Source organism: Rhineura floridana, chromosome 3 (assembly GCF_030035675.1).
Source record: "Rhineura floridana isolate rRhiFlo1 chromosome 3, rRhiFlo1.hap2, whole genome shotgun sequence".
Taxonomy (NCBI): Eukaryota; Metazoa; Chordata; class Lepidosauria; order Squamata; family Rhineuridae; genus Rhineura; species Rhineura floridana.
The window spans coordinates 205040049-205065491 of NC_084482.1; the positions used below are offsets into that span (position 1 = coordinate 205040049).

At 44.6% G+C, this 25443-nt stretch overlaps 2 protein-coding genes across 13 annotated transcripts in view; one reads left to right on the forward strand and one right to left on the reverse strand.

Annotated features, from left to right (window-relative positions):
- The window catches only part of LOC133381209 (zinc finger protein 585A-like), a 28286-nt gene extending 26112 nt beyond the window's left edge, over positions 1 to 2174 (reverse strand). For 3 of the 7 annotated variants that reach the window (XM_061619963.1, XM_061619960.1, XM_061619962.1), the window contains exon 1: positions 1908 to 2174. The gene's annotated coding sequence lies outside the window, so the exon portion shown is untranslated. Of the gene's footprint in view, positions 1 to 710; positions 1312 to 1358; positions 1611 to 1861; positions 1881 to 1907 lie in introns of those variants that run through there. The other 4 variants (XM_061619955.1, XM_061619959.1, XM_061619957.1 and 1 more) reach the window with 4 other exon arrangements.
- Positions 2175 to 9948: 7774 nt separating this feature from the next.
- LOC133381208 (zinc finger protein 585A-like) overlaps positions 9949 to 25443 on the forward strand; it is a 34788-nt gene continuing 19293 nt past the window's right edge. For 2 of the 6 annotated variants that reach the window (XM_061619953.1, XM_061619954.1), the window contains exons 1-7: positions 9949 to 10064; positions 14888 to 15033; positions 15151 to 15251; positions 16108 to 16309; positions 18989 to 19142; positions 22596 to 23014; positions 24042 to 24168. In XM_061619953.1, the coding sequence (XP_061475937.1) occupies positions 15181 to 15251; positions 16108 to 16309; positions 18989 to 19142; positions 22596 to 23014; positions 24042 to 24168 (973 nt within the window). In that variant the 5' untranslated portion in view covers positions 9949 to 10064; positions 14888 to 15033; positions 15151 to 15180. Of the gene's footprint in view, positions 10065 to 13822; positions 13843 to 14887; positions 15034 to 15150; positions 15252 to 16107; positions 16310 to 18988; positions 19143 to 22595; positions 23015 to 24041; positions 24169 to 25443 lie in introns of those variants that run through there. The other 4 variants (XM_061619952.1, XM_061619949.1, XM_061619950.1 and 1 more) reach the window with 3 other exon arrangements.

Genomic DNA, 25443 nt, shown 5'->3' on the forward strand with positions numbered 1-25443 from the left:
ATGAATAGAGCACAAGGCTTCTGTGGGTAATTCTGCACTGGATTTGTACAGAGGGTTGGAGGGGGAAATTTCAGTAGGTGTTCTGCATGTTTTTTTTGGGGGGGGGAAGGCGAAGAATCCTAATGAACCATTGACAGAAATAGATCAGTTTCAGGGAGTGGAAGGAGGCAGTAACAACTTGTACTACAATATTTTCAAACAAGACTTCGCCACCTGGTACCCTCTGGACCATAACTCCCAGGCTGTGCTGGTTGGGGCCATGTGAGTTGTGGCCCATCTGGAGGGCACCTTGGTAATGGCTGCTTTAAAAGTATGAAACAATCACTGAAGCTCAAACTACAGAGAGAGAGAGAGAGAGAGAGAGAGAGAGAGAGAGAGAGAGAGAGAGAGAGAGAGAGAGAGAGAGAGATGCAGTGTGTGATAGCAAAAGTGTTAGTGATTACTCCCTCTGCCTTCCCCCAAAACTGTTTTTGTTTGTTTATTTTCCAATTAAAATTGGCTCCTCCAAGGTAAAAATAGGTGACTCCCCTGGGTGGGAGGGCAGGTGTCGCAATTTTGATTGCAAAAATGCCCCCCCAACACATACACACAAAGAAAAAGTTAATCATCCCCTCACCCAAGAGCAGTGATGTGATCAGCTTCACAACCCCCACTCCTGTGACTTCATTTCCATTTAATCATTTCTGTTTACAACCCAGGAGACTGCTTACCATCACTGGGCAACACTGCAGGGTTGTCATATACTCCTTCCCTTCCCGCAATATGGGTGAGACAGACTCCACTGCACTCCTACTGTAAACCATTTCCGTGACCCCCCTCACAGGCACCCCTCCAACATTAATGTTAGACTACTCGCAGGTTGTTGTACACTCCTCACGACCCCTCACAACCCGCAGCAACAGGGACAATCCTATACATGTCTACACAGAAGTCAGTCCCACAGAGCTCAATGGAATGTTACTCTCAGGTAAGTGGGTACAGGATTGTTGTCCAAGAGTATAACAGCAGAGAACTCTGCTGCAAGGTTGGTGTAAACCGTTCTCTTAATCCCCCCACTATTAGAAGTGGGCAGTGTAGAAGATGGCAATCCCCTTTTCTAGATAACTGTTAAAGGTATCAGAACCCTGTCCTGTTTGTGCACCTGGGCTGCCCAGCAGGGTTGCTGTGAGCCACACTTCCCTGCTGCCCGAGCCCCAGCCTGCTACAACGGGGATAGTGATGAAAGTTTCATTTGGAACCTATGAAACTGCTTTATACTGTACTGAGTCCATCTAGTTCAACACGCACAGCTCAGTATTGTCCACACTGACTGGCAGCAGGTCTGCAGGATTTCACGTAGGGGTCTTTCCCAGCCCTACCTGGAAATGCCAAGGCCTCCTGGGACCGACTGCATCCAAGCCATCCCCTATGGCCCTTCCGCTGTAGCCTACCGCTAAATTTGCAATTAGTTGGGCAATCGTTCAAAACCAACACGTATACACATATATATTTTAAAAAAACATTTCCCATAAGAAATAAGACCTAAGTTAGAAAAAACACCTGTCTTATTCGTACCTTCCCCCCTGCCCACCAAACCATAACTCTGTTCAATCCTACATATGTATTCTCTATCTGTATTCTCTATCTGTTTTCTCCTAGGCAAAGCTCTGACTTCCGCGGAAACAAAATGGCTTCGCAAGCGACTGCGAAGTCTCCTCTGCGGACAAATGGGCTTCTCAGTCTAGCCTTTTTAATAAGTCTACGGTTGGAGCGCGCGCTTCCAAGACACCCAAAAATGCAAAGAGGCAACCCCGCCGCTCTAGATCGTTGTTGCATATTTAGAGGAAAGTAGAAAACAACAATAATACACAAACACACTCACTGCTCCTTTCCAATCCATGCAGCACCCTCTTTGCAAGGAAACTCACCAAAGCTTCTCTCTCTCTCTGTTTTCTCCTCTCTCCTTTTGCAGACGCGTAGTAGCTCAAAAGAAGTCGCGTTCACACGATTTCCATGGTGGGGGTGGGAAGGAAAAGCCCTCCTTTTTCCTTTCTAGGAATCCACCCTTTGCTGGTTTAGCTATTGAGGAAGTCGTCAGGTGAAGTCTGGTTTAGGCCTTGGTCTCTCCCTCTTTTCTCCCCCCCCTGGACCGGGGTGGTAAAATGGTCTGTCCCACTTCAGATTGGCCAGCGGGACATACCATTAAAAAAAAGCTCCTCAGATGAGAAAAAAATGAAATAAAACCAGTCCTTGAAAGTAGGAAACCAGCATAGCAGTGAGAAAGATTCCAGTCCACCTTTTTTTTCTGCAGTACTATATTTCGACTTGCGAGATTTTTTTCTTTAAAGGATTTAAAAAATATCTCCCCCCGTAGTCTGAAATGGTGCAATCTATTCTGCCACTGCTTCCCGCTTCGTGTAATAAGATCAACCCTAAAGAAAGGACGAGAAAAAAGGAGCGCGTTGTGGGTTGCTTATGCTTCCTGACCTAAACTACTGTACGTTAATTAATCACGCCTCTCTTTTTTTTGCAAATTAATTGCATTAATTTCTGTCCTCATCTGATACTTTTTCAAATTCACTTTTTTCTCAAAACGGGCGTGGCTTGATTGAACGGGTCTGCAGTTTCTGTGCATGTTTTCCAGGGAGTAAGTCGCATTTAACGCAATGACTCTCCCTCTACAGGACTTCATGCTCTAAGGCGTGGGGAGCCATAAGGGTGATGTTGGAAAGCATAGATACTTGCCCACTGCAGATATGAAATTGTAAGCTGCTTGAGGGCAGGGAACTGTGTTTTGGCTCAGACTAAAATGTCACAACAGCGTGGCAGGCTTTGTACCGGAGCCCTGGGCTCCTGCTGGGAGGAAGGGCGGGATATAAAACAAATAATAAATAAATAAACTCTTCATCAAGCAGGGCTTCTTTGGGAGAAAGGGCAGGATAAAAAAAATAACAAAGCAGAGGGATGGGGGGCAAGGAATTTTTCTTGTAAGTACAAAAATTAGGCTGGATGTAGTACCCATGAGGTCAGCTTTATCCAGAAATACTGTTATGTGCATGGGGGTTGGGATGGATGATTCCTGCGGGTCACCTTTCCAGCCTCAGATCTGGAATCCTGTGCCTTGGAATGAGGAACTCTGCTGGTCAAATGAGGCTTTTATTAACCAAATAGATTGGCCAGGTAAGATAATGGGCCGATCAATTGTCTAGCAATGGTGAATGGGCCAGGAAGACCCCTTTTGTCATTTAAACTCTGCAGGAGAGCCTCCCCCCCACTCCTGGCAGCAAGCAGAAGTTGTGCTTGTAATTTTTAGTGTGTCTAGAGAATTGCTGGGAACTGGAAGGCAGGCAGAGACTGGCTCTCCGCACCATGGCATTTGGGATGCCTCCTGCAACCCAGATGGAAAAGCTGGTTATTGGACTGCTGATGCAGGAACCCCTCCATCCTTGAGCTCAGGTTGGAATGTGTGTAAATAAATAAACCATATTTCATAAAGACACTGCAGTCTCCGCTGACCTTCTTCCCAAAGGAAACCAAACCCTGGAGGAGCGCAGGGATCCCTGGAAATCTCACAGCTCGGAGATTGGGAGAGGCGTGCAACAATACATTGCACTTTTATAGCACAACACTTTAAAAACGAGTGGGGCCTTCTAGATGTTGCTGAACTACAACTCCCATCAGCCCCAGACAATGACCAGGGATTATTGGACTTGGGTTTGGCATAGGGTTGCCAGACTCAGGGCCTGAGACTGGGAGAAGAGCAAGTCAGCAAAGTGAGATACAGGATCAGTCTCAGGCCCTGAACCTGGCAACCCTAGTTTGGCAACGTCTGGAGGACCAAAGTTAACACAACTCATGAATGCGGATAGTGTAATTTACAGTGTGCCTAGGTTTTTGTTGTTTCATATTTTTATTGATTTATTGTATTGTCCTTTTGAGTTTGTATTTGCTGTAATTTTCTTATGGGAGCCTTGGCAAAAAAAGTGGCACACAAGCCAATGGAGGCGGTATACCTTGGAATACCAGTTGCTGAGAATCACGAGGGGCGAATACTCTTGCGCTCCTGTCTTGCTGGTGGGCTTCCTATTGGGGCCCCTGGTTGGCCCCTGTGAAAACAGCATGCTGGACTATGATAGGCTATTGGCCAGATCCAGTGACCTGGTTCTAAGTGATTACTGTGAAGACTGACGGGGGTCCTCCTCCCACCTTTCACCATCCCAGGAGCCAATTCCCTACCCTGGCAAGATATCCTTCTCTGCCAAGGCTGTGCACGCTCACAACAGTCCTGCAGGGTAGATAGCTACCACCACCCTTTTATACTGGTTAACCACCCTGAGCCAAAGGGAAACTCAGAGCCCAGAAAACTTGCCAGAAATTCCAAAGGGCAAGAGCCAAGGAGACACTCCTTGTCCTGGAGCGTTAGGCAAACACTCCAATTTACACAGTAGCTGTGGTCAATGGCCAAGGTACCAGATTTAGAACCGACCTTCTCCTGAAATGAACACACACTGGCAAAGAGAAGTTTATTAAAGAATAAAAGAGGTGCACAGTTACAGCAGCAAAATGGTTCCTTAATATCCACACCCAAGAGGGGCAAGGTAAAACAGAGAGAGTCCAATCGCAATGGAAAAACAACAAAGACTGCTAGCCTAGTCTAATACTTACAAAAAGGCTTTAATAATAATAATACATTTATTATGGTCAAAGACCAGCATATAAATATACAACCTTAAAACAACAGGGTATAATTAAAATTCAAACATCCACAAAACTATACAGATTCTGATAAAAGGTAAAGCCTGTCTGTGATGTTGATTTGTCATTGCTCTCTGGCATATAAGGGCCGCTGCACAAAAACTGGCCACTTTAACTGTGACCTGAGGATTTCTGTCAGACAAAAGATACTCCAGATAAAATGCATCATCTCTATCAGGAATTTTTGGTAGAATCGGGGTAATGAGAGAATCAAAGGTCACGATAAAAGACACAATAAAGTAGAACATGGCCCACTGTCTCACTCGCTCACAGTAAGGGATTTTTTTGAATCTACCTTCCAAAAGTGCCGATGGTAAGACATTAAACTTGGCTAGTGTGAATGCTTTTCTAAATTTAGTAATGGTCAGATTAACCAAATAATGAACCGGAACAGAGTATCCAAAATGCAGCACGACAAGATCTGAGCAGGGTGGTTCATGACAGATGCCATTGGAGATCGCCGATTCACAGGGTCACCATAAGTTGTAGTCAACTTGAAGGCACATAACAAAAACAAATGCCCCTATGTTATCTCCAAAATCAGGGTGGGATGCTGCCAAACTTAAATGATTTTGGAGTTCAATATCCCGAATTCGCTGGACAATGCTCATTTTTGCTTTGGTGTAACCTAGCGTTAGAATAGTGCTGTGAGAAAACCCTAAACTTAGTAATTTCATATTTAGGGTCTTTTTCCATTTTGACCGGAAAGCATCGGTTAGCATGAGTGCAGCCAGTCCCACAAGTGAGAAGATAATTTTTAACCTGGACTTTAATTTTGCACATTCATATGTGAGCCTCTACTGAAATTAGCCCTGCCTCTAATTGTATGATTGCACTGGGGACACAGCTTAGAAATACCAAGTATTGATCTCAGAAATTTGGTTTGCACAGTTTCAAAGGAGGCATAGTTGTCATAAGCACATAGTTGTGAGCCATGCAGCATTTGAGCTACAACTTTAGCAATAAACACCTGAATGACAGATGGAATATGCTGCCCCCCTTTAGTGTAGAAAAAGGAGAGGAGAGCCTTTGTACTCCTCTGCACATTAGCAGTGGCATTTTTTGCTTGAGGACTCCATGTTCCTGATGAGTGAAATGTCACTCCTAAATACCTATAGATTGTTACTTGTTCGATTGGGTGATTATTTACCTGCTGTTGGTGCTTTACCCTCTTCCTGGTAAAAACCACAACCTTAGATTTGTCATAATTAATTACCAGTAGTTCTTTTTTTACAGTAACTATCTAGGGTGCTCAGCAAGTGCCTCAGTCCAATACTTGTCAAAGATAGGAGAACTGCGTCATCTGCATAAAGAAGAATATACAATCTAGGCTGGTGAGACCATACCAGCGCTAAACTTTTAACCAGGGAGTTAATGTAAAAGTTAAACAAAATGGGAGCTAGGATGCACCCCTGTTTAACTCCCTTGAAAGTGGGAATAGGCCTAGACAGATGGCCAGCACTGTTACATCTTACTCGCAATTGAGTATTTTCATACAGGCATCGTATGAGTGATAGCAAACGTCTATCAATATTAGTGGCCTCAACTTTTCCCCAAAGTCTATCTCTTGATATCAGGTCAAAAGCTGATTTAAAGTCAATAAAGCCTGCATTCAGACCATGGCTTTTCCGATCTCTATGTATGGATGTGAAAGTTGGACAGTGAAAAAAGCTGATAAGAGAAAAATCAACGCATTTGAAATGTGGTGTTGGAGAAGAGCTTTGCGGATACCATGGACTGCAAAAAAGACAAATAATTGGGTGTTAGAACAAATTAAACCAGAACTATCACTAGAAGCTAAAATGATGAAACTGAGGTTATCATACTTTGGACACATAATGAGAAGACATGATTCATTAGAAAAGATAATAATGCTTGGAAAAACAGCAGGGAGTAGAAAAAGAGCAAGGCCAAACAAGAGATGGATTGTTCCATAAAGGAAGCCACAGACCTGAACTTACAAGATCTGAACAGGGTGGTTCATGACAGATGCTCTTGGAGGTCATTGATTCATGGGGTCGCCATAAGTCGTAGTTGTCTTAGAGGCACATAACAACAACAACAAAGGCTGCATATAAGGCTCCCCCAGGGTTAGCTGTATATTTTTCCACAAGATGTTGTAATACAAGTCCATGATCCAATGTATACGCTCCCCCCTGAATCCAGCCTGCGCGTCTACCAAAATATTTTCTTGCTCCAACCAATTCTGCAATTTCTCATGTAGATGACTAGCATATAGCTTGCTAATAATGTTCAACAGGCTAATGGGTCTGTAATTAGCAGTATCGGATCTTTTACCTTTTTTATAAATTGGGATAATAATGGCAAGCCCTCAATCCTCTGGGATACATGGTGAGTGGTCGCTGCTCGTAAATAACGCTGCCAATACTAATGGTATTTGTTGACCTATGCAAATGCGCCTTTAAAAAAAGTGAAATACATGTTTTTTGACATATAATATTTGCACAAAATAACATTCAAACATTGAAAAACTATGTGTGTCGTTCCAAGCCAGGCAGTGATTTGGAGTCACTCGCGTAAAAAGCTACTGCTTCCTCTACCTGAAAGGGCACTGAACAGGGTGGTTCACAACAGATGCTGTTGGAGGTCACTGATTCATAGGGTCGCCATAAGTCGTGATCGACTTGAAGGCACATAACAACAAAAACAGCTGTTTTGTATAGAAGCTGTCAGCAAAAGATTAAAAAACATTACCACAAACATGCCTTCCAAAACAACTGGTGAAAGAAGGCAGGCTGCATCCTTTCCTTTGGGTTGATGGAAACAAAATGGAAATAGGGGGTGTGGCGTTCAGGGCCGGTTCTAAAGGGCAGCCAGGTTGGGCACTGGCCCGAGGGCCCCTGGAGCTACAGAGGGCCCTTTGCTCTCCTTCCGCGATCTGTGGAAGCAGGACAGGAGCCGTGGATCGCAGGACAAGAGCTTCCGAACCGCCCACCATCCCCCTGCTTCACTTACCTTTTTCTCTGCTGTTTTTTGCGGTTTGCCATCAATCAAGATGGTGGCCGAGGTTTCCCTAAGGGGCTGAAGCCTCTGCTGCCATCTTGGTTGATGGCACGCATGCGTGCTACATGCGCGCATTGCTGCCATCAACCAAGATGGCAGCAGAGGCTTCAGCCCCTTAGGGAAACCTCAGCTGCCATCTTGATTGATGGCAAACCTGTGCGCGCACTGCGCGCAGCCGCAAAAAAAGCAGAAAGGTAGGTGAAGTGGGGGGGATGGGATGGGACAGGACAGTGGGCGGCTCAGAATCTGCTGTCCTGCAATCCCTCCCGCAGCTGTTTCTGTGGATTGCGGAAGGGGAGCGGAGGGGCCCAGGGCACGCTGGTGCCCAAGGGCCCCATCATGCCTGGATCTGGCCCTGGTGGCATTAGATGGCACCCAGCAGAATACCATCACAGTTGCAGAAAAACCTACCAGCACAGTCCCTCCACAGTAGGTTAACATGTAATTTTCCATGGGATTTTTTTCCCCTATCAGGTTATCTGTGCATTGGGGAAATCTTAATTTCAGCCAGGAAGGGGGTGGGAGGTGTCACTTAGAGGAGCAGGTCATTGTGTTGATGACACACCCACAAAATAGACACAAGCAGCTTCAAGTCCACATTAAGTGCTTGCGTGGAGAAGTCTCACTTCAAGGCAAATCTTCAAAAATTCACCACAAGGAAGAAACCTATATATGACTCCAAAGAACTCTTCAGGGTATTTCTAGATCTCCCTGAGCTGGTAAAGCTATGTGTGGGCACTGACTTTTTGCCTAGGGGCTCATATGACTGATTATTCCTCTCTATTAACATAAATAAATATATCTTTATACACTCTTGTTGGTTGCTGATTTGTTACCAGGCCAAGTTCAAGCTAATACCCTGGACAACAGAAAATTCAAGGTGACGTTGATGGGCTGGGCTGAAAACAACAGAATTAAATTTAACAGGAATAAGTGCAATTTTCTACACCTAGGAAAAAGAAACTAAATGCACAGCTGTAAGATGGGGGATACTTGGCTCAGCAATACTGCATGCAGGAAGGATGTTGGAATTGTTGATCACAAGCTGAATATGAGCCAACAGTGCTATGTGGATGCAAAAAAAGGCAAATGCTATTTTAGGCTGCATTAATAGAACTAGTTTCTAAATTGTGTGAAATATTAGTTCCCCTCTATTTGGCACTGGTTAGGCCTCATCTTTAGTGCTATGTCCAATTCTGGACACCGCTCTTTAAGAAAGATGTAGACAAACTGGGACAGGTTTGGAGGAGGGCAATAAACATGATCAGGAGACTGGATACAAAGCCCTATGACAAGAGACTGAAAGAATTGAGCATGTTTAACCTTGAGAGGAGACGACTGAGGGGAGGTATGATAGCACTCTTCAAGTCCTTGAAAGGTTGTCACACAGAGGAGGGCCAGGGTCTCCTCGATCATTCCAGAGTGCAGGACACAGAACAATGGGCTTACAGGAAGCTAGGTTTCGACTAAACATCAGGAAAAACTTCCTAAATTGTACAACAATGGAACCAATTGCCTAGGGAGGTTGTGGGCACTCCAACACTGGAGGCCTTCAAGAGGCAGCTGGACAACCACCTGTCGGGTATGCTTTAATTTGGATTCCTGCATTGACCAGGGGGTTGGACTTGATGGCCTTATAGGTCCCTTTCAACTACTATTCTATGATTCTATGAAGTACCTGTGGGCACCATTACATCCTCAGACACCCCCCCTGCCCCTCCAAATATTGCTTTTTAAAGTGGGAGGAGGTGGTTCACGTTTGCTGCCTGTATTTTGAGTTGGTGGGTGTTTCTTGTGTGTGTCTGTTTTAATTCAGAGAGAGAGGTGTCTAGGCATTTGGTTTGCCTGTTTTGTTGGGGTGGGGTGGGGTTTGAGCATCACTAGAAATAGGTAATTTGTGGTGCCTACAATTCCTTAGATTTCCAAAAAAAATCTGAGGCGTTCCCGAGCTTGTTTAATAGTATCTATACGTCTATTTAATGGTGTCTATACATAGACAGACACACAATCTTTTGATTAAATATATAAAATGCTTGTGCTTTTGTGTGTGTGTGTTGTGTGTGTGTGTGTGATCCAGAAAAGAGGCTGCTGATAGTTTGCCATTTGGTCTTGTCACGGGTTAAGGCCACCAACAAACTTGGCTTTCCTAGAGAGGGAGGATATTTTGGAGGATCAGTCTGGCGCATGTGGGGGGAAGGAATAGCGGGTGCACCTTCCTGTCCCGCTTCTCTGCGGCAACGAGGGAAGTTGCATTTCCTTGGAGAGCAGCTGGAAGCTGGTTGCGTGGAGGGAGCAGCCAGGGAAAGGTGCAGTAATGGGGGATTTAAAAAAAAAGGTGGAGATGCAAGTTGCTGGGGATGGAGGTGGAAAGTACGTGGGGGGATTGGAAGGGTTTGCAACGGCTCTAAACCCTTGTGCTCTGACCCAGGAAGTCCCTGGTTCAAATGTGTGAACTAGGGACATAGGAAGCTGCCTTATACCAAGTCAGGCCGTTAGTCCATCTAGCTCAGTGTTGCCTACACTAAATGGCAGCTGCTGTCCAGGGTTTGAACCAGAGAGTCTCCCAGCCCTACCGGGAGATGCTGTTGGGGACTTAAGCCGCATGCAACACAGGTGCTCTTCCACTGAACTACAGCCCTTTCCCTAATGCAGGGGAGGGCATACTTAAGTCTCGTATGATCTACCTAGTTTGTTTGTTTATTATACTAGAACTCAGATCCACCACATGGTGGTGGTTGTTGTTATGTGCCTTCAAGTCGATTACGACTTATGGCGACCCTATGAATCAACGATCTCCAATAGCATCTGTCGTGAACCACCCTGTTCAGATCTTGTAAGTTCAGGTCTGTGGCTTCCTTTATTGAACCAATCCATCTCTTGTCTGGTCTTCCTCTTCTCCTAGTCCCTTCTGTTTTTCCCAGCATTATTGTCTTTTCTAGTGAATCATGTCTTCTCCTTATGTGTCCAAAGTATAATAGCCTCAGTTTCATCATTTTAGCTTCTAGTGATATTTCTGGTTTAATTTGTTCTAACACCCAATTATTTGTCTTTTTCACGGTCCATGGTATCCGCAAAGTTCTCCTGCAACACCACATTTCAAATGAGTTGATTTTTCTCTTATCAGCTTTTTTCACTGTCCAACTTTAACATTTGTACATAGAGATCAGGAATACCATGGTCTGAATGATCCTGATTTTAGTGTTCAGTGATACATCTTTGCATCTGAGGACCTTTTCTAGTTCTCTCACAGGTGCCCTCCCCAGTCCTAGTCTTCTTCTGATTTCTTGACTACTCTCTCCATTTTGGTTAATGACTGTGCCAAGGTACTCCTTGACAAGTTCATTATCCTCATTGTCGAGTTTAAAGTTACATAAATCTTCTGTTGTCATTACTTTAGTTTTTGACGTTCAACTGTAGTCCTGCTTTTGTTCTTTTCTCTTTAACTTTCATCAGCATTCATTTCAAATCATTACTGGTTTCTGCAAGTAGTATGGTATCCAGGGCCGGTTCTAAAGGGCGGCCAGGTGGGGCACTGGCCTGAGGGCCCCGGAGCTACAGGAACCCCTGAGGGGCCCTCCGCTCCCCTTTCACGATATCATCCACCTGCCCGCCATTCCCTTGCCTCACCTACCTGTCTCCTGCCTTTTAGCTTTGCCCTGAATGAAGATGGCGGCCACTGCTTCCCTAAGGTACTGAAGCTGCAGCTGCCATCTTAGTTGATGGCAGAGATGAGCGCGCATAGCATGCAAACATGCCTTCAACAAAGATGGCGGCAGAGGCTTCATCCCCTTAGGGAAACCGCGGCCGCCATCTTCATTAAGGGCAATGGTAAAAGACAGAAGACAGGTGGGTGTGGGTGTGGGGCCCCCGCGTGCAAGCCATGCATGTTTGTGCTCACGCACACATGCCGGGGCCCAGGGCAAGCTGATGCCCAAGGGCCCCAGGATGCCTGGAGCCGGCCCTGATGGTATCGTCTGCATAGCTTAAATTACTGATATTCCTTCCTCCAGTTTCCACACCTTCATCTTTGTTCAATCCCGCTTTCCATATGATATGTTCTGCGTATGGATTAAACAAATAGGGTGATAAAATACACCCCTGTCTCACACCCTTTCCGATTGGGAACCAATCGGTTTCTCCATATTCTGTCCTTACAGTAGCCTCTTCTCCAGAGTATAGGTTGCACATCAGGACAATCAGATGCTGTGGCACCCCCATTTCTTTTAAAGCATTCCATAGTTTTCCATGATCTACGCAGTCAAAGGCTTTGCTGTAATCTATAAAGCACAGGGTGATTTTCTTCTGAAATTCCTTGGTCCCTTCCATTATCCAACATATGTTTGCAATATGATCTCTGGTGCCTCTTCCCTTTCTAAATCCAGTTTGGACATCTGGCATTTCTCGCTCCATATATGGTAAGAGCCTTTGTTGTAGAATCTTGAGCATTACTTTACTTGCATGGGATATTCAGGCAATAGTTTGATAATTACTGCATTCCCTGGGATCCCCTTTCTTTGGAATTGGGATGTATATTGAACGCTTCCAGTCTGTGGGTCATTGTTTAGTTTTCCATATTTATTGACAATTTTTTGTCAAGATTTGGACAGATTCAGTCTCAGTAGCTTGGAGCTACTCTATTGGTCTGCCATCTGTTCCTGGTGGTTTGTTCCTTCCAAGTATTTTAAGAGCAGCTTTCACCTCACATTCTAAAATTTCTGGTTCTTCATCATATGGTTCCTCTGTGAATGAATCTGGCATCCTTGCATCTCTTTTATAGAGTTCTTCAGTGTATTGCTTCCATCTTCCTTTTATTTCATCTCGGTCAGTCCGTGTGTTCCCCTGTTGATTAGTCAACATCCCTATTCTTGGTTTAAATTTCCCTTTCATTTCTCTAATCTTTTGGAATAGGGCTCTTGTTCTTCCCTTTTTGTTGTCCTCTATTTCTATACAGTAACTATTGTAATAGTTCTCTTTGTCCCTACATACTAGTCGCTGTATTGTTGCATTTAGGGTTCTGACTGTGTTTCTATCTCCTTTTGCTTTTGCTTTCCTTCTCTCTTGAACCATTTTCTTCAGTCATCCATTGGGGTCTTTCTCTCTTTTTAACTAGAGGTATTGTCTTCTTGCATTCTTCCCTGATAATGTCTCTGACTTCACGCCATAATTCTTCTGGTTCTCTCTCAGCTAAGTTGAAACCCTCAAACCTGTTCTTTATTTGATCTTTTATTCTTCTGGGATGTTATTTAAATTGTATTTTGACATTATGATGGTTGTTCTTCTTTAGCTTTACTCTGATTTTCGATACTACCAGTTCATGATCTGTACCGCAGTCTGCTCCTCGTCTTGTTTTTGCAGATAGTATGGAGCTTCTCCATCTTCTGCTACCAATTATATAATCAATTTGATTCCTATATTGACCATTTGGTGATGTCCACGTGTACAGTCATCTTTTCGGTTGCTCAAAAAATGTGTTTGCAAGAAACAAATTATTGGCTTCACAGAGTTCAGTAAGTCTTTCTCCTGCTTCATTTCTGTCACCTAAGCCCCATTTCCCCACAATTCCTAGTTCTTCTTTGTTCCCTACTTTTGCATTCCAGTCCCCCATGATTATCAGCACATCTTGTTTGGGTGTGTGATCAGTTTTGTCCGGTACTTCTGCGTAAAATCTCTCCAATTCCTCTTCTTCTGCTTTTGCCACATGGAGCCTGGTGCAAACGACAGAATTAAAAGAGCAGGCTGCCTCTGAGCATCTGTTGAACATGGGGGGGGGGGTTGAGTGCCAGAACTGGGTCCTTCGACATGTAGGAAGCTGCCTTATACCACATGAGGCCGTTGGCCCATCTAGCTCAGTGCTGTCTACACAGACAGGCAGCTGCTCTCTGGAGTTTCAGGCAGGAAGCCTTTCCTCACCCTACTTGGAGGTGCCCTTGACGACTGAACCTGGGACTGTTTGCTTGTAAAACAGATGCTCTCCTGCGAAGCTACAACTACAGATAGATGCTCATCTGTATCAGCTACCATCTATCGTCATGTGTGTATGCAATATCAGGGATATGAAGTCCTTTGAGGACTGCTACAATTAAGGTTCATATAAACCTTTTTTTAAAAAATCTTATCCTTCCTGTCATCCAAGAAGCTTTTTTTGGTTGTTTTTAAGGATATCTCTGTAAATTGCTATGCAGGAGGTGATTCACAAATAACATAATAATGTATAGGTGGTGTCCCACTCTCCATCTTTCAGTACTTGCAATAATATTGTGGGCCTAGCAAAAGTAGGAAGGTATGAGGGATTTGGAGTGTGTCCTCCACCTCCCAAAAGCAACATGTGATGCCGGCAGCAGAGCCGTGTCAGTTGTGGAGCCATGTAGGCATGCTAGGGTGCTATTGATGTGTCGCTTGGTCATATGCCCCCACACACACACACCCGACTGTTAATTTTTTCTTTACCTGCTGATTTGATTTTTGTTTGTGTTGCATTTCATTATTTTCTTGGATGCACTTTGTACATTTTTGTAAACTGTGGAGAAATTTTGGATGAGCAGTACAGAAGTACTGGAGGACAGGGCTATCAATGGCTACTAGCCATGATGGCTGTGCTCTGCCACCCTAGTCAGAGGCAGCATGCTTCTGAAAACCAGTTGCCGGAAGCCTCAGGAGGGAATAGTGTTCTTGCACTCGGGTCCTGCTTGCGGGCTTCCCCCAGGCACCTGGTTGGCCACTGTGAGAACAGGATGCTGGACTAGATGGGCCACTGGCCTGATCCAGCAGGCTCTTCTTATGTTCTTATGTTCTTACTTTAAAATAATTCCCCACCAGCCAAATGCTTTACAAAAATACATCCAATGCAGAGGTTCCCAAATGTTTTTCCCCGTGGACCTCTTGAAAATTGATGTAGGTCTTGGCAGACCGCTTCAGGATTTTTCTGCCTGGTGTAGCAATCGTCATCCTCTGCGCTATGTGCTGTATGGTTTTCAATTACATCTTTATTGCTTCATTTATTTCTGTGGAATTCAAACTGTAATTCAGTGAAATACGATATAAGAAGTAAAAGTGGCAATAAAGATGCAATTTAAAAACCAACATGAATGTTTAATGCAATGGGTGTGCCATCTCCCATCTTCAACCACAGATCCACAACCATGCCACGGACCATCTGAATGAAGCTCGCGGGCCACAGTTCAAGAACCCCGACCTAATACAGTTAAATCACATATAAAGGTCTTGTGCATAAGGAAAGCAGAGATTATTCATGTTTGATAAGTGAGCACTATTAAGGTAAGTGCTATTAGAGATACTTTATATTTGCCAGAATGCCAGTAGTATATAATGCAAGATGATCTTTGTAAACTGTAGTCCGTATTATTAACCACTCTTTACCTATATCCCTTGCAGTTCTTTCATGGAATCTGTATCTCTGCAATCATGGTCAAATCATGCTGTGCAATTAACTGCAACAACAAATTTTTGCTTGGCAACAATATCTCATTTCACAGGTAAGCTGTTTAGTTTCCCGTTGGGGACTATCTAACATAAGACCTGGGGGCCCTGATGAAGCGTTTTGGCTTGAACAGAATTCTTCTCCGTATGAAGCCCTTTGGCTTGAATAGCATTCTTCTCCATATCAAATATATCCCAACCTCCACTGTCGGAGGCAGTATGCCTCTGAATACCACTTGTCGGGAATGACGAGTGGGAAGAGTTGCTGTCCCACTCAGGTCCTGCTTTTGGGCTCCCCACTGGGGCATCTGGTTAGCCATTGTGAGAAAAGGATGCTGGCCTAGATGCCCCTTAGGAAGAGCCTGCTGGATCAGGCCTCTGTTCGTATAATCCCTGGGTATAGAAAAGTAGTGCACAAGGGAGGGTGGGCAGTGAGCAGTCTGCATCTGATCTTTGGTCTGATCCAGCAGGGCTGTTCTTACATTAATATGTCAGGGAGGGTGGTTATAACTCAGTCTTCTCCCTGTGCAGGCAAGGTGGGAGCACATTCCATTGCATGAGCAACAAAATTATGTGAGCCCTTGTCATTTGAGGATCTTTTCTAGTTCTCTCATAGCTGCCCTTCCCAGTCCTAGCCTTCTTCTGATTTCTTGACTATTGTCTCCCTTTTGGTTAATGACTGTGCCAAAGTATTGATAATCCTTGACAAGTTTTACCTTACCTCAGATGGGGGAACCTTTGGCCCTCCAGATGTTGCTGAACTGCAAGACCTATCATCACTGCCTATTGACCATGCTCTCTGAGGCTGTTGGGACTTGTAGTTCAGCAACATCTGGAGGGCCAAAGGTTCTCCACACCTGCCTTACCTCCTTTTTCCTCATTTCTTAATTTTTTTAATATTACTGGCTATAGGTTTCCTCTAGGGAAAAAAGATCTGTTAAAAAAGTGGGTTTGGAACATCCGCCGCAAGAACTTCACTCCTACGCGACACCATGTGATCTGCTCAGAACATTTCCGTGAGGCAGACTACCTCGAAAATGTGGCTTCTGGGAGGCGGTACTTAAAGCCTGAAGCGATTCCAACAGTGTTTAATATACCTGAGCGGCAGAAGAAGGTAAATCTCATGGGCAGGCCCCTTCACCATCCTGTTTTTGGCACCTGCTGAAAGCTTTTTTGTTTAAGCAAGCCTACCCATACGCATGTACACTTGACATATAATAATGTGATTTAATTTTCTCTAGGTTTAAAACTGCTTATTTTATTTTGAAAAAAATTGGGGCCAGCTTCTTTTAAACATCTGGCTTTTATCAGTAATTTTAATGTATGTTTTATAATATATGTAAACCGCTTAGAGGTTTTGACGATTAAGCGGTATATAAATCCTATTAAATAAATACACTAAATAGACCACCAGATCTGAGGCTGAGGCTTCCAGTATCCTCTGGGCATCATTCAGAGGTGCTTGTTTCGAATCTCATCAGCCTGGGTCACCCACCATACCTTCCTTTGCCTGTGTAAAACCCACATTCTTTGAGAACTAAAAGAGGATTAGACAAACGGATGGAGGATAAGGCTGTGGCTGTGTCCTTCCTCCTCATAATGTCTCTGAATGCCAGTGGCTGGACACTGCAAGAGGGGAGAGCACTGTGGCACTCAGGTCCTGCTTGCGGGCTTGCCATTGATGCATCTGCTTTGTCACTGTGAGAACAGGATGCTGGACTAGATGGGCCACTGGCCTGATCCAGCAGGCTCTTCTTACGTTTTTAACTATATATGAAGAGGCCTGCTGGTTCAGACCAAAAGTCCATCTGATCCTGTATCCTACTGGGCAAATTATATCTGTCTTACCGCTCGTTCTATTTCTGGCTTTCAGCTGTGAGCGCTGTTGTTTATGTAGCCAAAACTGCACCAGCACAAGGAGTTATCAGCAGCGTTGGAGCCCTGGTGGAATCCAAAGTTTCCTATAGCACAAAAAAAACTGCCCAGGGGGAAAAAAAGCTCTAAGGGGGGACTTACCCCCCCCAAACAACCCAAGGAGGGTTGAGCTCAACTCCGCTATGAGGAGATGTTATAATTTTGGGGACTCTATAGTTTAGAGAAAGCAGAGTAAGGCATGATAGAGGTGTATAAAATTCTGCATGGTGTAGAGAAAGTGGATGTGGAGATGTTTTTCTCCCTCTCTTACAATCCACATTTAGTGAACCTGAATGTTGGAACATACAGGACAGGCCAAAGGAAGTCCTCCTTCACACACTGCATTATTAAACTATGGAATTTGCTCCCGCAAGAGTTAGTGATGGCCATCCTCTTGGATGGCTTTAAAAGAGGGCTAGACAAATTCACGGAGGATAAGGCGATCCACGGCTACTGTGTGTTATGTGCCTTCAAGTCGATTTCAACGTATGGTGACCCTATGAATCAGTGACCTCCAATAGCATCTGTCATGAACCACCCTGTTCAGATCTTGTAAGTTCAGGTCTGTGGCTTCCTTGATGGAATCAATCCATCTCTTGTTTGGCCTTCCTCTTTTTCTACTCCCTTCTGTTTTTCCCAGCATTATTGTCTTTTCCAGTGAATCATGTCTTCTCATTATGTGTCCAAAGTATGATAACCTCAGCTTCATCATTTTAGCTTCTAGTGACAGTTCAGGTTTAATTTGTTCTAACACCCTATTATTTGTCTTTTTTGCAGTCCACGGCATCCGCCAAAGCTCTCTTCCAACACCACATTTCTTTTAAAGCATTCCATAGTTTCCCATGATCTACGCAGTCAAAGTCTTTGCTGTAATCTATAAAGCACAGGGGGATTTTCTTCTGAAATTCCTTGGTCCGTTCCATTATCCAATGTATGTTTGCAATATCTAAATCCAGCCTGGACATCTGGCATTTCTCACTCCATATATCCCTTACATACTGTCTTATCCCTTACATACCCAGTCGATCACTGCGCTCTGCAGGTGCGGGCCTCCTGCAGATACCATCTTATCAGGAGGTTCATTCTGTACAATATAGGAAACGGACCTTTAGTGTGGCAGCACCTACCCTGTGGAATTCCCTCCCTTTGAATATTAGGCAGGCGCCATCTCTGCTATCTTTTCAGCGCCTTGTGAAGACTTTTCTTTTTCAACAAGCCTTTTAAGTTGAGACCTATCGCAGTCTGCGTCTGTGTCAGAATTGCTTAATATGTTTTTTAATAATGTTTTTAACCCTTTTTAAAAAGTTTTAAAAATGTTTTTAACGCTGTTTTATCTTAATGCATTTTAAGATTTGTTTTTATGATGTTTTAAAGTGTTTTTAGTGCCTTGTTTGCTGCCCTGGGCTCCTGCTGGGAGGAAGGGTGGGATACAAATTAAATAAATAATAATAATAATATATGGTAAGAGCGTTTGTTGTAAAATGTTGAGCATTACTTTACTTGCATGGGATACTGAGGCAATAGTTCAATAGTTATTCAACATCCCTACTCTTGGTTTGAATTTCCCTTTGATTTCTCTAATCTTTTGGAATAAGGCTCTTGTTCTACCTTTCTTATTATCTTCTATTTCTGTACAATAATTGTAGTAGTTCTCTTTGTCCCTACGTACTAGTTGCTGTATTATTGCATTTAGGGTTCTAACTGCTTCTGTCTCCCTTTTGCTTTTGCTTTCCTTCCATCTTTAACCATTTTAAGAGTTTCTTCAGTCATCCATTGAGATCTTTCTCTCTTTTTACTTTGCATTCTTCCCTGATAATGTCTCTGACTTCAGTCCATGGTTCTCTGGTGTGTGCTTTTCTGATTTTTTTTTTAAATGCAGGGTGCTAAAAAGAGGCGTCCCCTTGTCCGCCGCAAGCCACCTGATCCTCCACTGAGCCGTCCGTTGAAAGCCAAGGAAAGCAATGCAGAAGCCCCCTCTCCTGGGAGTGATGTTGTTGGGCTGGAACACTCATACTCTCTCCCGGCCAGTCCAGGTAGGCAAGCGAGTAAATTTCACAAACGGAGCTGCTGGAATACAAGTTTCTGTGAAAGTGACCAAGTGGATGAGTTTCAGTTTATTATTAAGTCAAGGAATTGATAGTCAGATGTCCAATCCTAGTTTTTATTTATATACTTTGGGTTTTTTTTAATGTATGCTCTGCTTTTCACACGTCTCAAAGTGCCTCACCAAAAATATTAAAACACAAACATATGGCTGACCATTAGTTACTGGGCCAAGTTCAAGGTTCTAGTTTTGGTGTACAAAGCCCTATACAGCTTGGGCCTGGGATACCTGAAAGACCGTCTTATATACGCAGTTGACCACTGCACTCTGCATGTGACGGCCTCCTGCAGATACCATCTTATCAGGAGGTCTGTTCCACACAACATAGGAAACAGACCTTTAGTGTGGTGGCACCTGCCCTTTGGAATTCCCTCCCCTTAAAAATTAGACAGGCGCCATCTCTGTTATCTTTTCAGCAGCTACTGGACTGCCTTCATGTCAATCCCGACATATGGCTACCCTATGAATAGCATGTTCATGGTAAGTGGTATTCAGAGGAGGTTTACCCCACTGAGGCTAGTCCTCCCCAGCTGGCTAGGGCCTGCTCAGCTTGCCAAAGCTGCACAAGCCAGCCCCTTCCTTGTCCGCAACTGCCAGCTGGGGGGCAACTGGGCTCATTGGGACTATGCAGCTTGCCCACGGCTGCACAGGTGGCAGGGCATGTAACCCCTGAGCCACTCACTGTGGGGGTGATTTTTAGCTGGCCCTTGACACCCAGGAGACACGAACAGGGATTTGAACTCACAGACTCTGGACTCCCAGCCAGGCTCTCCTGCCCACTGTGCTATACCAGCTACAAGCCTTTTAAGTAGAGATCTCAGTCTGCATCTGTGTTGGAATTGCTTTTTAATTTGTATTTAAACCTTTTTTAAAACAACATGTTTTTAAACCTTTTTTTAAAAAAGATGTTTTTTAAAGCTTTTAAAAAATGTTTTTATAGGTGTTTTGTTTTAATGTATTTTAGGGTCTGTTTTTATGATGTTTTAAAGTGTTTTTAGTGCTTCTGTTTGCCACCCTGGGCTCCTGCTGGGAGGAAGGGCGGGATACAAATAAAATAAATAAATAAATAAAGAGTTAAAATCCTAGAAGAGTAGAGTTGGAAGGGGCCTCTAAGGCCATCGAGTCCAACCCCCTGCTCAATGCAGGAATCCAGCTTAAAGCATCCCCGACAGGTGGCTGTCCAGCTGCCTCTTGAATGCCTCTGGTGTTGGAGAGCCCACCACCTCCGTAAGTCATTGGTTCCACTGTTGTACTGCTCTAACAGTCGAAATCTAGCTTCCTGTAACTTGAGCCCATTATTCCTTGTCCTGCACTCTGGCGCAATCGAGAAGAGATCCTGACCCTCCTCTGTGTGGCAACCTTTCAAGTACTTAAAAGAGTGGTATCCTATGTCTCCTCAGTCTTCTCTTCTCAAGGCTAAACATGCCCAATTCTTTCAGTCTTTTCTCACAGGGCTTTGTTTCCAGTCCCCTGGTTTCTTTTTCTATTACTTGGGTATATCTTTGCCAAACACCAACTATATAACATCTGTAGGTCTTTCTGTAATGATTAGGGTAATGATTAGGATTGCCTTTAGCCCACTTTGTTGTTGTTGTTTTTCCTCCTTTGATTATTAATTGTTAGGTTATTTTAATTGTTATTGGTGTCTATATTGATTTTCCTTTGGCCCCTTTTATTATAGGCTTTTATTAAACATTTTGTATGGTGCTTTGAATCCCTTTGATGGAAAAGTGGCACATAAATAATAACATTAACAGGAGGAAGAGTTGTATCCAGTGGTAGTCCTACTTAGAGTAGGCTCATTGAAACTATTCTATTTTTAATTATTTATTGATAACATTCATATCCTACCATTCCTCCAAGGCTCTCAGGGAGGGCTACGTGTTTCTCCTGCTCCCAATTTTATCCTCACAACAACCCTGTGAGGTAGGTTAGGGTGAGAGGCAGTGACTGGCCCCAAGGTCATCTCCAGTTAGCTTCATGGCCAAGTAGGGATTTGAACCCTGGTCTTCCCCAGGGCCTGGTCCAACATTTTAACCACTACACTACAGCTAATGAACCTAAGTTAGGCCCCATCTGCACTCTGCATTTAAAGCATTATGATACCACTTTAAACAGTCATGGCTTCCCCCAAAGAATCCTGGGCACTGTAATTTGTTAAGGGTGCTTGGCCCCGGCCAAGTCTGTTAGTCATCCTATCTTTATGACTATAAATGCTATGGAATTCAAATTCTGATAAAATACAATGATACGTACATGGAAAATGTGCAATAAACGTAGAATTACGAATCATTCAGCATTTAGCAAAGCACATTACAATTGCTACACCTTGCAGAAAAGTCATTAGGTGGTCTGCCAAGACCCTCAGCAATTTTCAAGTGGTCTTTCGGGGGAATAGTTTGGGAACCCATGTCATATCCTGTAAAACCAGGCAGACTGTGAGGAAGGAGTAATTAGAGGGCCTTGTCAGTTGTAGCTCCCCATCTGTGGGATACGCTCCCCAGTGAGATCCGCCTGGCTCCTTCATTGGCATCTTTTCGGTGCCAGGTACTTAGGTTTTCCCCCCAGGCATTTGACAGACTGAGATGATGTTGTTTTGTCATTAGCGTGCTGCCAAAGCTTCCTGTTGCTGTATGGGGGTTGATGGCCTTTTGTTTTTATGGTATGTTATATTTTTGTTTCTAACTATGTTGCAAGTTGCTTGAGGACCTCAGGTAACAAGCAACGAACAAATCTAATGATAATAATCAATGATAAAAATACCCCCCTCAAATATTTAGAAATTGATACTTTAGCTGATGTCAAAAGTATTGTAATCATTTCTATATCTGCTTCCTCTACTGATATCTCTGTGGTCTGTTTTGTATTATATACCTCCACTGATGGAGGCAGCACGTCTCCTAACACCAGTTTCTGGAAGCCGCAGAAGGGGAGTGTGGTCTTGTGCTCAGGGCCTGCTTGCAGGCTCCTAGAGGCATCTGACTGGCCATTGGGAGGACAGGATGCTGGGCTTTGCTGGGTAAATCATTGGCCTGATCCTGCAGGGCTGCTCTGACGTTATTTGAACTGCTGGTTTTATTTACAGTTTGGATTTTTTTTTAGGTCAACTTCTTAACTCCAGGCTTTTATCGATGATTTTAATGTCTATTTTATGTAAGCCGCGTGGAGGTTTTTTTACAGTTAAGTGGCATAAATATTTATTTAATAATAAATTTAATAAATGTTGTGTTATAGCTTGGGGAGGGGATTGTTGTTTCATCGTTCAATGTGATTTTTCTTTTTTTTAAGCGTGCAATAGGGGATGTTTTTGTATCAGGTGACAAATAAGTCGAATAACATTTAGAAACAATATCATTTGCTTCTTGCCTTTGGAAATGGTCAGCCCGGGATCTTCAGCTGGCATCTGCAAGGGAGCAAGCCCCAAGAAACCCAACCACAGGAAAAAGTCCTCTTCTCCTCCAGACGAGGATTAGGAGGGAACACAGGGAAAGGACGGGGCAAAACATCCCAGAGGAGCCTGTCATCAACTCAGACGCCCAGCGCCAGCATTTCCGCCAGTTCTGCTACGAGGAGACGGAGGGACCCCGTGAGCTTTGCAGCCGGCTTTGGGAACTTTGCCACCAGTGGCTGAAGCCGGGAAGGCACACCAAGCTTCAGATCCTGGAGCTGGTCATCCTGGAGCAGTTCTTGGCCATCCTGCCCCAGGAGATGCAGGGCTACGTCAGGGCAGAGGAACCAGCAAACTGTGACTGTGCTGTAACCCTGGCAGAGGATTTCCTACAGAGAGGGCGAGGGGAAGAGGTGGGTTCATTTCCACCCCCGTCCCCAACCCTGGTGGTTCCAGGTCACTGAGACCAGGAGCACAATCTGACAACACCCAATCTCAACAGAAGTAGCCATCTCAAAGGGAAAGGAGGCAAAGCTTGAGCACAGAGTCATGCAGAGCTGCAGTGGGCAGCCTCCTGTATGGGTGGTGTGCATACGAGGGTGTCCTGGCCTTTCCTTGAAATCTTAGAGCAGTTGTGGGGAACCTGCAGCCCTCGAGATGTTGTTGAAGCACAACTCCCATCAGCCCAGTGAGCATGGCCAATTGCCAGGGATGATGGGAGTTATAGCAACATCTGGGAGGGCCAGAGGCTTCCCCATGCCTGTCACAGTGAGAGAAGACTCTCTATCATAAGAATCCTGCTGGATCAGACTGAAGGCCTGTGGAGTCCAACATCCTGTTTCCACAGCGGCCAACCAGAAGCCTGTGCGATTCAGTCCCACAAGAGGTAGTGCTGGTCAGCAACTTGGATGACTTATAGGAGGATTACACCAGTTCTGGGAGGATAAGGGTATCAATGGATCGTAGCCATGATGGAAATATAGTGAAACCCACAGTTAAACTATGGAATTTGCTCCCACAGGAGGCAGTGATGGCCACCAGCTTGGACGGCTTTAAAAGTTTAGACAAATTCGAGGAGGAGGAGAGGGCTACCATTGGCTACTAGCCACGATGGCTATGTTCTACCTCCCCTGTCAGAGGTGGTATGCTGCGGAGTACCAGTTGCTGGAAATCACAAGTGGGGAGAGTGCTGTTGCGCTCAGGTCCTGCTTGGGGGGCTTCCCATTGGGGCATCTGGTCAGTCATTGTGAGAACAGGATGCTGGACTATGATGGGCCATTGGCCTGATCCAGCTGCCAGGCTCTTCTTATGCTCTTCATCCTGTGTCATTGATTGCAGCTGGCTTGCCACCAGGCGTAGAGCAAACCTGATAGAGCAGAATCCCCCCCCCTTCTTGGCTCTGCTGCTTTCTCCTTCATGCCTCCTCTCTCTTGTGTATAGTTGCCGAGGCCACTGGTTGAGACGGCGGCCGTTTTCCCAGAGTCAAAGACGACTCCTTCAGACACTCGGCGTTCACCCCGGTTCAGGAGGAGCACCAGGAAAGGGGATGGAAATGCTACTGTGCTGGGTAAGAATTTTTTGTGCTTCCTTTTTGGAAGCAGGCATGTGGGGAACCTTTGGCCCTCCAGATTGTGCTGAACTACGACACCCATCATTGGCTGTGCTGGCTGGGGCTGATGGGAGTTGTAGTTCAGCAACATCTGGAGGGCTAAAGGTTCCCCACACTTGCCTTACAGCATGCTCTGTGGTTCCTAGTAGAGATTGATTAAAATATTCCTATCCCACCCTTCTACCCTAAAATAGGGCACTCAGGGCGGCTTACCATAAAATCATACACAAACATAATAAAATTATACACAATAAAAACACAGAACATTACAGTGAATTAAAATACATAACGTACAATTAAAACACATAAAACACAATATGCATATATATACAGACAGAGCTATATACATGTATACATATGCATACATAAATGGGGGGGTGATACTAAAATGCGTCAGAAGATAAAAATTAAAAATAAAGAGCGTCAAAACAGTGTCAGGCTCACCCATCAGTCCCAAAGGCCTTCCGGAATAAGATAGTTTTCACAAGTTTCCGGAAAGGGAGGGGGCAAAGCGGGCTTCTTAAGGCAGGGAATTCCAAAGCCTGGGAGCCACAACTGAAAAGGCTCTCTCCCGCGTGCCTGTCAGATGCAACATCTTTCATTCCAGGCATGCAAAGTAGACCAGAGGCAGATGATCTTAAATCGAGGGCAGGAACATATGGGCGTAAGCGGTCCCTCAGGTACACTGGTCCAAGGCCATTTAGAGTTGTGAAGGCCTGGGGGGAAATTCGGGGGGGTGGGGAAAGGTTTTTCTCCCATTCTGGAAAAAACAACAACACTCCCCCCCCCCCGAGCCTTTACACCTCTAGTATTTCCTGAGAGAAGCTTTCTCTCTGGCTTCTCTTCTCTCATCTAGCTGACATTTTGAGGGCTGTTGTAATAATCCCCTAGTTCTGCGTGAGGAGAAATTCTTCTTCCCAGCCTCTGTCAGTTAATAATTCAGGGGCAACTGATGCCTAAGAAATTGAGCCCAGCAATTAGGCTGCTCAAGACAATGGCATGGTTTGAATGAGCCAAATCATGGCTTAGCATGACTATGTGAGCGTGCCGACTCCTGGCGAGGAGATAACTGCCCTGGTTTAGTTTAGTGTGTCATCCAAACCTGAACTCGCGGTTTAGTTCTCTCCAGACTAACCACATGCTGTAACCAAAGGTTGCCCTGTGGTTTATGACTCATGGTTTGAACAATCTTTAAATGCCTGTTCCCCAAGTTTTTCTGGACTCTTAAGTTTT